The following is a 12680-nucleotide window of genomic DNA, read 5'->3' as shown; positions in this document are numbered from 1 at the left end:
AGGCTGTGAGGTTTGACTTGCCCCCCCTTCTCCAGGACCAAGTGTGGTGGTAACCAGGCCACTGCTGTCAACTGCATGGTGACCACTGCTGGTCCTGGTGGGGCTTTCCAGCACAGCAGCACCTCATGGGAATGACAGGTGGGTTCAGTTATTTTTTTAAAAAGTTTATTGGAAAAGAAAACAAACCCCATTTTCCAAAAGAAGTGAGAGCTTCCACCCAGCACCAATGTCAGTGCATCGAAGGCAGAGGGGCTGCAGTTCCAGCACTCACACACATGGTTAGAAGTGATGCAGGAGAGGGGATGTGGTGGTTCCTGGGACTGGTGGCTTTTTTTTTCCGGAGCTGCTGCAGAAAACTCCTGCCCCGGACAAAGGGATGCTGAAAGAAGTTCCCCGGGCTGAGAGCACTCTTCATGTGAGGAAGGGGCATGAGTGTAGGGGGTTACTCAGGCATGCAACACCCAACCCTCACCTCTGGCCACTGGTACCTAGAAGAGGAGCGAGGAGGCACCTAGGCTTGCAAAAGGATACACCAAAGGCAACTCATTTGTGCCAGGCAGTGGAAAAAATATGTTTTCATCCCAGCTCTACAGGCCCACCCTAGGTGAGAGGAGGCGAGTGGGATGCACCGGCATTGGTGGCGAGGCAGCAGGGAGGGGGGCAGCCCCTCCTGCAGAATGGATGGGTTTGCTCTCTACAACACTAGCAAATAAAACAAGGCATCTCAGTGAAAGAGGAGGTCATGGAAAGGAGAAAGGAGAGGAGAAGGACGATTGGAATGTGGGCCAGCTACAGCCCCATAGGCACCATGTCGAAGGACTGACGAGGATGCTGCTTCTTGCTCTAGTCCTTTCCCTTGCTCTTCTTTGCTGCACCCAAGAAGCACAAGAGACAAGAGTTAGTGAGTCTGCCAGCAGCACCCCAGCCCCCAGGTGCTGCCATAGCAGAAATGTAGCCAGCACAGCCAGCTCAGCATGGCGCAGGGGCTGCATCCCTGCATGCAGCCTTCCCTCACCATGCAAAGCCACATTTTTGCACCAGCCCCACTGAGGAGAGGGGGAAATCCTTGCCCCCTCAAAGTTGGTGGTGACTTGCACGATGGACAAGGGTTTTTACTAACAGCATCTGCATCCCACCCAGCCAGCAGCTGGACTTGGGGACATCAGTCATATGTGCTGATACAGAGGGAAGAGCAGCCTATGTGATACCCCACACCACACCCCAACTGCAACGGGCCAATCTGTCCCTGGAGAGCCCCTGCCCGGAGTCTCAGCAGGACTGTTCTGGGAACAGGAGCAGTGGGGACTGACCTTTGGACTTTGACTTGATCTTAGAAGAGCAGGGCTTGGTCACATAGACTATCTCCTCGCACTGGGCATTGTACAGGGCTTTCTTCAAGATGCCAGAGCGAGTCTTCACACCCGTCTGAGCACTACACCCCCCCCAGCTCTCAAATTTGTACTTGCAGTCAGCTGGAAGAGAGGACAGAGGCATCAAAGCCAGCCAGGACCCAGCACGGGTACCAGCCCTGGGCAACCAGCCCAGAGTGGTCCCCAGCCACCCCGCCACCATGCACCCACCTCCAAACTTCTTCTTCCAGTTGCAGGGGATCTTGCACTTGAGCTTCTTACTCTCATCTTTGCAAGTTCCCTCACGGTAGCCCAGGCCACAGTCCTTGCTGTTGGGGACGCAGGGTCCCCAGCGCCAGTCCTCACACTCGGAGCCATCCTTCTTCACCTTCTCTACAAGGGAATGGGGAGTGGGTGCTCACTGTGGGGGCATGGGAGCACACCCTGGCCTGCTGTCAGCCCCCAGCCCTGGGCTGCCCCTCACCTTTCTTGTTCTTGCCAGCCTCAGTGGTGGCAGCCAGCAGCATCAGTGCCAGGAGGAGGAGGAGGCCCCGGACCTGCATCCTGCCTGGGGAGGACAGAGAGAATGAGGCAGGTGAGGAGTCAAGGTGTGATGCAGAAGCAAGGAGGTGGCACGGTGGGCTGCGGGCAGCCTGCCTGGGAGTGAGATGACAGATGCCTCTATTGGACACATGTGTGGACACCCCCACATCCTGCTCACTGTCACCCAAACGTGTATTAGTTGCAATAGGAAGGTTAATTGTGAATCTCAGCAATTGCCTTTGGCCAGGGAGTTCCTGGGCTGGGGGCTTGTTCTCACCCTTGCAGCACCCTCACTGCCCTGCATGCAGCCAACATACTCACCATGGGACACCACCCTCCCCTCCCCCAGCAACTGGAGAAAGCCCTTTGGTTGGGTGCCCCCAGGACCAGGCTGCCCCAGGGCTTGTGCTGCTACTGCCCCCAGGAAACAAAGCAGCCCCTGCCTGAACACTGGCAGTAGGGGTCCTGCTCCCTGGTGCCAGTGCCCACCCTCTACACCCTGTATTTCTCTGTTGCTCTGTTGGCCACCCCACACCAAAGTGCCCTGTGACGAGGGGAATGCAGCTGCCATGGTACCTTTCTACAGCTCCAGAGGAATCCAGGGATGGAAAGAAAAAAGCCCAGCAAAACCAAACCCACTGCTATGAGGGGTCTGAGAGCTAAATCGGTGGATTAAACAACAGAAAAAAAAAAGTCTCCACAGCATGGGAGCTCATTGGAGAGATGGAGTGGGAGAGCTGCACCTACTGCTGGCACCGCAGCAGCCAGCACAGCAACAGTGCCCAGAGCAGGGAGTGTGCATACACCTGGGAGCAGGTCAAGCAGGTCAGAAATGAGGGTGCATACAAGGGTGCAGCTCCTGGGGTCCTGTCGCCCAACACGGTGGCCTTGAGCCAGGTGACAAGTCCGCTCCAGCTGCCACCATGGGGACACAGCTGTCAACAGTAGCATCCCAGCTCCTGCTCCTAGCAGGAGTGCAGATGTGCAGAATGAGCGCCTCAAGTCTAGTGGCACCTTCCCTGCTCCCCCAAAGCCTTTTAGGATGACACTCATATCTGCATGGCCAGCAAATACATAGATAGTACCTGTCCTGGCTCCGCAATGGGCTTGGTGGAACCTGGCTAGAGGTCAGGACTCACCTGTGCCCTGGGGGACATCAGTGCAGAGAAGAGCTTGGGGTTAGCATTTGCTCTTTGCCCCCAGGCTCCCCGGGTAGCACGCTGGAGAGAGCAGCTCCCCGCATTATTCAGGCTTCAGCACACTCACCTTTCATGCATCCATTGCTGCTAAGCTGCCGGCTTCGCTCTGCATTGAACTGTCACAGGGAATTACACAGGCCGGCTGGCTGAAGGCACAGCTGAGGGGGTGAGAGCTGCCTTCCCCCTCACCCAGCCTGGCTGGGAGCCATCCTGCCAAGCACAGCACAGCACAGCTCAGTTCTGTTCCTACCCAGCTACCTTCAAAGGAGGCAAGAGCTCAGCCCAGGCAGGCCGGTTGCAACTGGCAAGATGGGGCTGAGCTGAGTTACAGGCACTCCTGTCCTGCTTTCTGCAGCAGCTTGGATGGGGCAGTACCTCTGACACCCACACTACTCACAGCATTCCCTGGATTTCAGATGCTCTGTAAAACCTCTTCTTTCCTTTGCAGCAGAATATTTCCCTCTTGCTCTTGCACCAATCTCCCAGCCCAGTTCCTTCCAGCTCAGATCCTGCAGACATGGCTTCTGAGCGGTCAGGGTGGACAGCCCCCGAGCTGTGATGCTCACCCTTGCTTCGTCTGCAAGCATGGACACCCTTTGATCACCACAGCAAGGGTACCATGGGGCCCTGCCCATGTGTATGCAGGAATGTGGGAGGGGAGGCTCTGAGGGGCAGCTCAGATACAGCCCCAGGGAATCTTGGATCTGCTCCCAGGCTCTGCCCAGCACACCACTTCTCCCAGGCAAAGGTCTGCAGGAACCCACAGCCATGGCTCATACTGGAGCATTTAGAAGGGAAAAGGAGTGCATTTTCCAACTGGTTTTCCAGACAGCGTGATCCCCCCTTTGCCAGTCAAACAAGAACTGTTCTGGTCTGACTGCCATTGCCTTCAGGCATCCCAGCTCCTCCTGCATCCCTGCAGGGACCTGGCTCTTCTCCTGCTCAGATCCTGCCTGGCTCTCACACTGCAATGGGCCCTTTCAGGAATGGGCTGCACAAACGGAGCAACTCGGAGTCTGACCACACCATGGCAGTCCTCATTTCCCCTTTCCCCCTGTCTTTTAGCTGGGTTTGAATAATCTAGGATCAGCATTATGAAAAAAAAAAAAAATATCATCTGGTGACGCTGAAACAGAGCCCAAATAGTCACCACTGCAACGGGACCTCTTTCTGGACACCGCTTGGGGCCAGGCAGCGCCACAGGCAAGTGCTTTTCTTAGCATAGGCCACATCATCCTCCCCAGCTCCTGTCCCCTTGCTGCTACCCCAATGCTCTCCTGGGAGCAGGGTGGCTGCTGAGCTGCCAGGGTCTCACAGCCCCTCTTCCAGCAGCAGGACCTCTTGGCTCTGCTCAAATTGCAGCTGGCTCTGGCAGAGATGGGCGAAGGACTGCTGCCCTCGGTCCATGGGCTGAGCTCTCCAGGCAGGGAGCCCAGCACTCAGGGAGCCCACGGCTTAGGGCGCACAGCACCTAGCCAGTAGGAATTTCCCTGCTGCCAGGAAAGGGGAGATTGAGCTTTTACCAGTGAGCCAAGGTGTTAGCACAACCAAGAGGCTCTGCTGGAGGTACTGGAGGGGAGCAGAGCCATGGGGTCTGTGGGGCTCCCCTCGGATGGCCTCACCTTCCCTTTGCAGGGCGGAGATAATGCTACGGGTGGAAAGGGTTTGCTGTGCGTTCTGCTTATGCATCGTGGGGCATAAAGGGGAGCAGGCAGCGCTCTCCCACGCTTCTGCCTCTGTTCCCTCCCCAGGAGGGATGCTCCACAGCCGCCTCCCCTCGGGCCGGTCTTCCCCCGTGTCGGCTGGCGGTGACCAAGCCCCCAGGCTCTGGCCAGAACATCTCCCACCACCTGAGCGCTCCCCGAACCGGTGTGGGGTGCTCTCCAAGGCGGTGTCCAGGGCTCAACCTCTGCCTGCTCTCCTGGAACTCTGCCTCCCTCCAGGACTCGTTCCTCCCGCTTTTCCCCGACTTCTCGCAGGGGAACCCGCAGCCGCCCCCGAGACCCCCGCTCCCCGCCGCCTTTCTCGCAGCCCCTTCCCAACCAGGGCCACGTTTCCCGCCCCGGCAAAGCCCGCTCCCCGGCCGGGGAGCCCTGAGGCTGGATTCTTGCCGCCCTCCCGGGGGGGAGGTCGCCGCTCGCCTTACCGGAGGCGCCCATCCCTGTGGCGTCGGGCGGGCGGATGTCGGACCCCGATTACGGCGGGGGGACCCCAGTCATCTGCGGTGCTGGGGGGGGTGGGAACCCCACTGACTTGCGAGGCCGGGGAAGGGACACTCACTCACCTGCGGGGCTGGGGGTCGGACCCCGAGTACGGGGGGGACCCCACTCACCTGCGGCGCGGGGCGGTGGGAGCGGAGCGGAGCTGCTGTCTTTGTGTAGCGGCCGCGTGCGGAGCCCCGCGCAGCGCACAGCGGCCCCTGACGTCGGGCTCGGCCGGCAGCAAAAAGGTGGTTTTTTTAGCCCAAAACTTTTCGCAAGCTCCTCCTCCGTTTCCCCCCGCCCTCGGCCGGACACAAAGGCAGGGCGGGCGCGGAGGGGAGGCCCCGCGGGACTCCGGCGCCCCTTGTCCCCCTGCCTGCGGGAAGGCAGATGCGAAGCCGTGGGGGTTCGGCTGACCACGCACCCAGGCAATGCCATGCGGCTGAAGCTGGGCGAGCTGCAAAGCTGGGCAGGGCAGGGCTCCCCTGGGGCTGGGAGATGGTCCCTGGAGCATCCCGGGGTCCGGCTGGAGTGAGGGAAACTACCCCTTGTCTCCACCAGCTCCGTGGATGCCTCCCCTTTATGGGGAACGCTTCGCTTTGATGGGGAAGCGTCCCCTTGATGGGGAAGCATCAAGGCCATCGGCATTGATGTCGTTTCACGGTCTCTGCCCTTTTCACCCTTCCCTGCTTGCTCAGCCCCACGGGGAGCGCCCTGGGGAGGGGGTACCTGCTCAGCACCTGAAGCAGCACATCACTTCCATGCTGGACCAAGGGTCTGTCCAGTCCTGTCCCTTGCGACCTGCCTGTCTCCAGCTCGGCCATGCTGCAGCCCTTCGCCTTGGACCAAGAAACAGTATGAGATCAGACGGCTGGTTGGGGGTGAAAGGACCTTGCAGACTTGACTGCTCCCTTCCCCCTATCCATCCCTTTTCTTAAGAGGTGAGGAGAGGCAGTGGCCAAGCCAACTCTCTTTTGGAGTTACCAGCCAGAAAGGCAATTGTCATGCCAGCAGAATGGGGCTATGCAATGGAGCAATTTTTTCCACCCCTTCCCCTGGAAGAAGGCTGCTGAGAGCAGGGCTGCCACAGGTGGGGTTTGGGGGGAAGTTGGTTTTTATGAGCTGCTTCAAAATGCTTTCCGAGAGATTCCTGCATTTAACTCACACCCTGCCAGCAGTTTCCTGAACACCTGCAAAAGTTTAGAGAAAGGCTGGCAACTGTGAGTGTGTCTTCTCCCCTGCCTGCTGCATACACAGTAATGGGTGCTGCTTGGGTGGTGAGGGGTCAGAACATACTGAGCTGTAGCTTTGAGCACAGGGTGCAGAAATGGTCCCTTGACAGCTAGATTGGCAGTGAAGCCAGTAGTTCCCTCCAGCTCCCCATCGCTGGGCCTTTAAACCAAAGCTGAAGAAAGCTGTGGAGACAAATATCATGGCCAAAAAGAAGGGGAAGGCGGGCTGCTTTTGGCTGAGGTTCAGTGGCATCAGGTTTGCAGATCTGAGTTGTGGGGCTGTGATGAGCAAACCAGGGCCTGGTAGAATGGTGAAAAAGCTGGATGTGGGGCAAGCGCTGCTGCTTTTCTTCAGTCACCTCTGTCTGGAAGACAGAGGCACTGCTGGAGGCCCCAGGGCAGAGCAGCCCAAGGTATGGTGAAGCCCTATGCAAATTCTCACTCCTTCCCATTCCCCTCCTCAGGCTGGGGACCAGGAGACAGGTGCTGACTGCATGAGAGAACAGAGATGCATTGGTGCACATCACTCTCAGCAGTGGTTGTGCTTGGTCCCTTCAGGCCTTTTCTTAGGTATGTGAGGGGAATGGTTCCTTCCCAGCTCAAATAAGCAGCAGAAGGCTATGTTTGTAGAAAGGGGCCTCATACTGAGGAAAGGAGGGAAGAGAGGGAGCGTGACCAACCCAGGTGCATTTCCCTGCAATTGCTTAACTTGAGCTTTTTACCTCTAAAAACATCCCAAGATAATTCTTGGCATGTTGGCTCCACATTTTCCATCTCCAGTTGAAGCCTGATCCTTGGGGATCCTGCACAGTGCAGCAGTGCCAGCAAGGGGACACAGCTATGCATGGGGCGGGGGTGGGTGGGTTTCCCTATTCAGCTTTGCAGAGGCAGGTAATCATTAATGAAGTTAACTGCTGTCACTCCATCTCTGTTTAGCTGGGGCTGGGCTGGCATGGCCTTCCCAACCTGCACGTGTGCCCCCTGTGCATACACCCCCAGGTGTATTTCCATCCCACAGGAGTCCAGACAGGTCTTTGGATCTCTGATACCCAGTTGTAAGGGAGAAATTCGGGATATTGAGGCCCTTCAGAGAGAAGGGCAGGGCTCTGCCCCAAAGGTAGACTGCTTGTTTCTTAACACCCCTCATCACAGCGATCACTTTGGGACTGCTTCTCTCCCTCACCATAAATTTGACACCGGAACGGCTGGAAAATTCTCATTGCCATGGTTACTGACTGTCCTCGCTGCCTAGACATGGGCCAAGCGCCAACACGCCGGGATCTGGGCACTGAAGCAGAGCAGGTCCCCTCCTCCTAGTCACACGTCCGCCTGATCCCCGGGCAATGGCCCAGGGAGGCTGGAACAATTTGGTGTGCCTTACACCCACTACAGACCCCCACTGTTAGCTCTAGGCAGGAGCTGAAATGCTGAAGGTGATGAAAGGGAGAGGTGGGGGGTGGAAGGGACAACGCAGCTGGGGAAGGAGTCTGGTTCTCCAGGCAGGGAGGGGGCAGCAGGACCAAAAGGCAGACTGCCAAGCTGCCCTCAGGAATCTAAGTTTAAGGTGAGTACAGCTCCCCATTACCCACCATGTCCATCCTCAGCTCCCTCATCAGCATGCTGTCGGCCGAAGCAGTTACCTCCCTTTGCAGAAGAAACTCTGCAGGAAAGATAGTTGTTGTAGTGTTGGCTACAGTTGTCCTTACGAGTCCAGGGCTGGAAGCAGAAGGATCCCTAATCCACCACTTCTTTAACTGAAGAGCAGTCCTCTCACTGGAGATAATCCCAGCCCTCGATGTTGCACCTAACAATGCTCAGCACTGGAAGCAGGACCCCAGTGCTTCCCTCTGGAGCTGGGAAGGAATGGGGAAGCAGGACCCCAGTGCTTCCCTCTGGAGCTGGGAAGGAACGGGAAAAGCCGCTGAGCAGGCTCGTCCTCTGCAGAGCAGTGTGCCTGGGGACAGCTCATCACGAAAACGGCTGACAAACTTTTTGAAATCTGGAGGCTGGATGCTGCTGTAATACCCACTGACAGCTGCACGGCGGCAAAGGGCAGGGCAGGACTGACACCAGGGCTGTTGCCTCCTCCCCCAAGGAGGAACCAAAGCAGGGCAGGAACAGCCTGCTGACAGCTCTTGACTCACTTCCAAGCCTTTCTGGATCAGTTGGGATGGCAGTGCACTTTCTCCTTGTTCCACGTTACACCAAATCCTGATGTACACCACAGAGTCAGGGAGAAGGTCCTTCAGGACAAAGTTACTGAATCCAGCAACTGTCCCACAGGGATGCTGTGCAGGGAAGCAGGCAAAGACATGGTCCAGCAGGGAATTCCCCAGTTAGGACAGGGTCAGGAGCTTCAGGGCACAACCCTGAGGGGTGTCGCTAGTGCAATGTCCACTACATTCTCACAGATGCAACTGGAGACAGGAACTAAAACATCCATCTCTTTATTTCAGCGGCAAGAAACAACATCCAAACAGTCCAAGTCAAAAAAGCGATGGGAATGCAGGCTCATGCCAGGCTCTTAGCCTGTCAGAGCTGGTACCCTTACAGAGTTACAAAAATACAGTCCTACAACAGCAACTAGAAAACACAGACCCAGGTATTGCACAGAACTCCTGCCGTCCACCGGCAGGGCGACCAACACCCCCTCCACTCTCACTGAAATACAAGCCAGGCTTGGAATTGCACAGCAACTCAGCTCACACGCGCATGGTGGGGAGGGGGACAGTGTGTCTCTTAACTACCTGTACAAAAACTATAAGGGAAGATACAAAACCAGGGAGAAATGGGGAAGCTGGGGCTGTAAAGGCCTGTGGACTGGGCTAGGGGGGGAACAGTTTGCACCTTTGACAAAATGACAATGCCTTGTCTGTTGGTGGCCAGTGAGCAGTGCTAATGGGAATTCTGGGTGCTGCTGGAGCATCCCAGCTCTGAACATGTTGGGGTGCTACTGTTATTAATGGCGAGTCCTGCTGCTGCCCCCTGGCACTTTGCACTGCACTGTGCCTCTGTTCCCCACCACAGCACACCCCATTCTCCAAGGGAACTCTGCCTCCCAGCCAAAAAACATGAAGGGTATTCTGGTTCTCTGTGGTATCCTCATACCTTTTTTTTGGTTTTGGTATTAGGAGAGATTTGAACGGTGCCACCCAGCCGGCACAGCTGGGTGTGAGTGCAGGTGGGACCGTACAGACCCCATGCATCAGCAGCATCCTCTCCTTGGACCCAAGCTGTGAGCAGCAATCCGCTTCACAACTGCTGCCCACCCAAAATGGCAAAGCAAGGTCTGCAAGGTCCAGAGTCATCAGCCTAACCCTACCTCTAACCCCTGCTGGCACCTCCTGGTACCAGTGACTGACAGTGCTGCAAACATGTCGCTGAAGGGCTGGCTTGATATCACTGTGGATGCTCAGCACCCATAGGTAAGAGAGGTCATGGTGCCCCATGGCAGGTGGTAGGTGAAATGCCATCCATTCACAGGCATGATTCAGGGCTGTAAGCCCCGATACTTCCTATGCATCCAAATCCCTCTTTCTGCTAAAACTGGAAAGGACGAGCCGGTGACCTACCCAGGGAGCTTGGGTCTGGGCTGGGCAAGCTCCCAAGTTTTCCCTGCAAAGCCCTGCGTCCAGTTTGGGGGATGGCAGGAGTCAGACTCGTAAGACGCATGTTGACAGGTTGAGGGGCATGGGGTGATCCCTGAGAACAACCGATCCCAGCAATGCCCCTCCAGCCCAGTGCAATGGCTAGCATTGGGGAAGGAGCTGAAGCAGGGAGAGCAGCCAGATCCAAGTCAGCATTTGGGAAATACAACAGGCACCATTGCAGCCAGCGCCCAGGCTAAGCACAGCTCTCCACCACAGCTACGTGCTGCAGCAGGCTCATGCAGAGATGCCCAGCAGACATCAGGGATGTAGGCTGCCCTACCCAGCCCTGTGGAGGGAAGGATGGTGGGAGGGCTTGTTAGTCTCCCTTCTCTGCCTCAGGGTAGACTGCCAACTGGCTGAACACTAAAGGCAACTGGGAGGGCAGTAGCTCTGCTGCTTCCAGTTGCACCAGCCCCAGACGCTCTGAGGAAAGGCTGGGTGCACCAGCACCTTACCCTCCTGCCACAGAAGGTCCTGGTAGGGCCAGAGAGACCCGGAACAGCCCCAAACAGCCAAGAGGGAAAAGGAGGCAGTGGTAGCAAATCATCTTTGCTTCTACTGGGGCAAATTCTGTCTCAGCTGTCTGCCTGCATAGTCTGCTCCTCCCGTGGCTGTGCCAGACAGGAGAGGAGGAACAGGGCATGAACATGCATCTAAAGGAGGGGCACTGCTGGCAGGGAGAAGGGGTGAGCAACAATATCCCACAAGGATCATAGGCAGGTGACTGGAGGGGTGGGGGTGGGGCACTGGCATCGCTCCCGCGCACAAGGGTGACCTAAGGCAGTCCAGGCTGAAGCCCTAACAGGGCTGCAGGATGGCGCCTATCTTGGGCAGGGAATGTGGTAGATGAGGGCGAAGAGGGGTACACACAAAGAGCCAGGCTTCAAGTCCCAAATACTCGCTGTCCTCATAAACAGAGTCCCAGCCCAGCCTGGGGTAGAGCTCTTCCAGGTTGTCATCTAAGGAGGGCTGGGCCAGGCTCGCAGCTCTGCCAGTTGCTGTCATCCTCTCCTTGTCCTGCCCAAGCTGGCTTGGGCTAAGGCACACCGAGCACTACACAGCTGTCTCCTGGTCCTCTCGCTGGATCATCTGGTAGTGCTGTCGGTTCTCGAGGTAGGCAGCTAAGTCAGGATCATTGGCTTTCTCAGCCCGGTGCTTGGGGGTGTCTCCCTGCACAGGGTGGGCAAAAGATGTCAGAGCACCGAGCACTGCCTGAACACTGCCTCAGCACACCAAAGGTGTCCCCATTCCCCCACTGAAAAGGTGGCTGCAGCTGGGTCCAGCAGAGCCCCCATCCAAGCCCTGGGGTGGGCAGTAGCTCAATGTCCACATGGTCACCATGGGGCGAAAGCCTGTTCCTGAGAACCCCAACTTTGCCACAGGGCTGGAAGCTGTCCTCTGAAGGGCCACTGGCCTCGCACACAGGCCATGGCAGAAACTGGCCCCAACACTCACCAACCCAATGAGAGGAGACAAAAGTTGGTCCCCATGACCTGCTCTTCCCTGGTGCTGAGGAGGCAGACAGGAGAGGGTGAGGAATGAGGGGTATGTCTGGGGAATGCCCAGGAATACCAACCCCCCTTCCCTCTCACAGCCCCGCTAGCGCTCCTGCTCCCAGAGGAGGATCACATTTCACCAGCTTATTGCAGCCATCTGGACTGTGTCCACTAATGAACTCCCGCACTCCATAAAAAGCAAATCTGTTAACAGCTCCCAGCTCTGTCTCCTCTCCCCCTTCCCTCCCCCTGCTCCTTGCTCCTCCTCGCCAAGTGCCTGGGCTCTGCCATGCCGCTGAGAAAGGCTGCGGAAGCCTGGCACTCTGCCGTGGCCATTGAAAACTGGACCCAGAAGGGATGCTTGGCCTGCCCAGCTCATCCTCTGATGTGCAGCCGGGCACGGGTGGCTGTGGCAGGGTGCCTGTGCCTCCAGGGTGACTCACAGCATATTTCTCCAGCAGGAACAATGGTCAGACACATGGAGCCTTTGCTGGGCCCAGATGCAGCTGTGGACAAAAGTCCCCCCATGTATGGCTAAAAAGAGGTGTGATACCCCAAGAAAGTCCCACTTTTGCTCATGCACCCCAAGACCTGTGCATACTCTGCAGTGCCACACATCCTCCTGCACACCTGCAGGCAGGGTTAGTGATAATGCTCCATTTTTCTGTGCCAGCTCTCCTCATGGGGCCACCTCTCTGCAGCCCCTGAATGTAAGTGCTCATTTAACAAAGTAGGGGAAAGACCAGAGGAGGAATTGAGTTTCTTTCCCACCCTCCTGCAGAAGCCCCATGAAATGCTGCCTGCCTGTAGCCTGAAACTGGAGCTGCCAGGGCCCCTCTGCCCAGCCAGGCAGACGCATGCCAAACGATAAGGCTAAGCCTCCCTCACTGCTGCAGGGTGTGGGATCAACCCACTCCGAACCTGCACCACAGGTCTGACATCGGGGCTTGTAACAAGGTGGGTTTGTGCCTGCACAGGCAGGCTGTGACCTGGGGCCCAAGAAAGGTCAG

The 12680-nt window shown here is 57.1% G+C and overlaps 2 protein-coding genes across 6 annotated transcripts in view; both read right to left on the bottom strand.

Annotated features, from left to right (window-relative positions):
* Nucleotides 1-172: 172 nt before the first annotated feature.
* On the bottom strand, nucleotides 173-8248 carry MDK (midkine). 3 transcript variants are annotated; one of them, XM_054068621.1, is made up of 5 exons: nucleotides 8114-8248; nucleotides 1834-1917; nucleotides 1581-1742; nucleotides 1311-1472; nucleotides 173-869 (listed from the first exon to the last, which is right to left on the bottom strand). In XM_054068621.1, the coding sequence occupies exons 2-5, from the start codon at nucleotides 1910-1912 to the stop codon at nucleotides 844-846; spliced, it is 429 nt and encodes a 142-aa protein (XP_053924596.1). In that variant the 5' UTR covers nucleotides 1913-1917; nucleotides 8114-8248; the 3' UTR covers nucleotides 173-843. The 3 variants fall into 3 exon arrangements, with proteins under 3 accessions (XP_053924596.1, XP_053924594.1, XP_053924595.1); XM_054068619.1 differs by lacking the exon at nucleotides 8114-8248 and adding an exon at nucleotides 5376-5524; XM_054068620.1 differs by lacking the exon at nucleotides 8114-8248 and adding an exon at nucleotides 5424-5582 and having other exon boundaries at nucleotides 174-869.
* A 707-nt stretch (nucleotides 8249-8955) lies between these two features.
* The window catches only part of DGKZ (diacylglycerol kinase zeta), a 44360-nt gene continuing 40635 nt past the window's right edge, over nucleotides 8956-12680 (bottom strand). For all 3 annotated transcript variants that reach the window (XM_054066664.1, XM_054066665.1, XM_054066666.1), the window contains one exon: nucleotides 8956-11344. In XM_054066664.1, coding sequence (XP_053922639.1) covers nucleotides 11228-11344 — 117 coding nt within the window. In that variant the 3' untranslated portion in view covers nucleotides 8956-11227. The remainder of the gene's footprint in view (nucleotides 11345-12680) is intronic.

This window comes from Cuculus canorus, chromosome 5 (assembly GCF_017976375.1).
Source record: "Cuculus canorus isolate bCucCan1 chromosome 5, bCucCan1.pri, whole genome shotgun sequence".
Taxonomy (NCBI): domain Eukaryota; kingdom Metazoa; phylum Chordata; class Aves; order Cuculiformes; family Cuculidae; genus Cuculus; species Cuculus canorus.
The sequence above is the reverse complement of the archived record's forward strand: the minus strand, read 5'-3'. Positions and strand labels throughout refer to the sequence as shown.

Excerpts from the sequence above, each read along its gene's own strand:
- MDK (XM_054068621.1), bottom strand. The coding sequence starts at position 1,912 with ATGCAGGTCCGGGGCCTCCTCCTCCTCCTGGCACTGATGCTGCTGGCT. Across the intron at positions 1,473-1,580 it reads CTGGAAGAAGAAGTTTGGAG|CTGACTGCAAGTACAAATTT; the intron begins GTGGGTGCATGG and ends CCTCTCTTCCAG. Across the intron at positions 870-1,310 it reads GATCAAGTCAAAGTCCAAAG|CAAAGAAGAGCAAGGGAAAG; the intron begins GTCAGTCCCCAC and ends TCTTGGGTGCAG.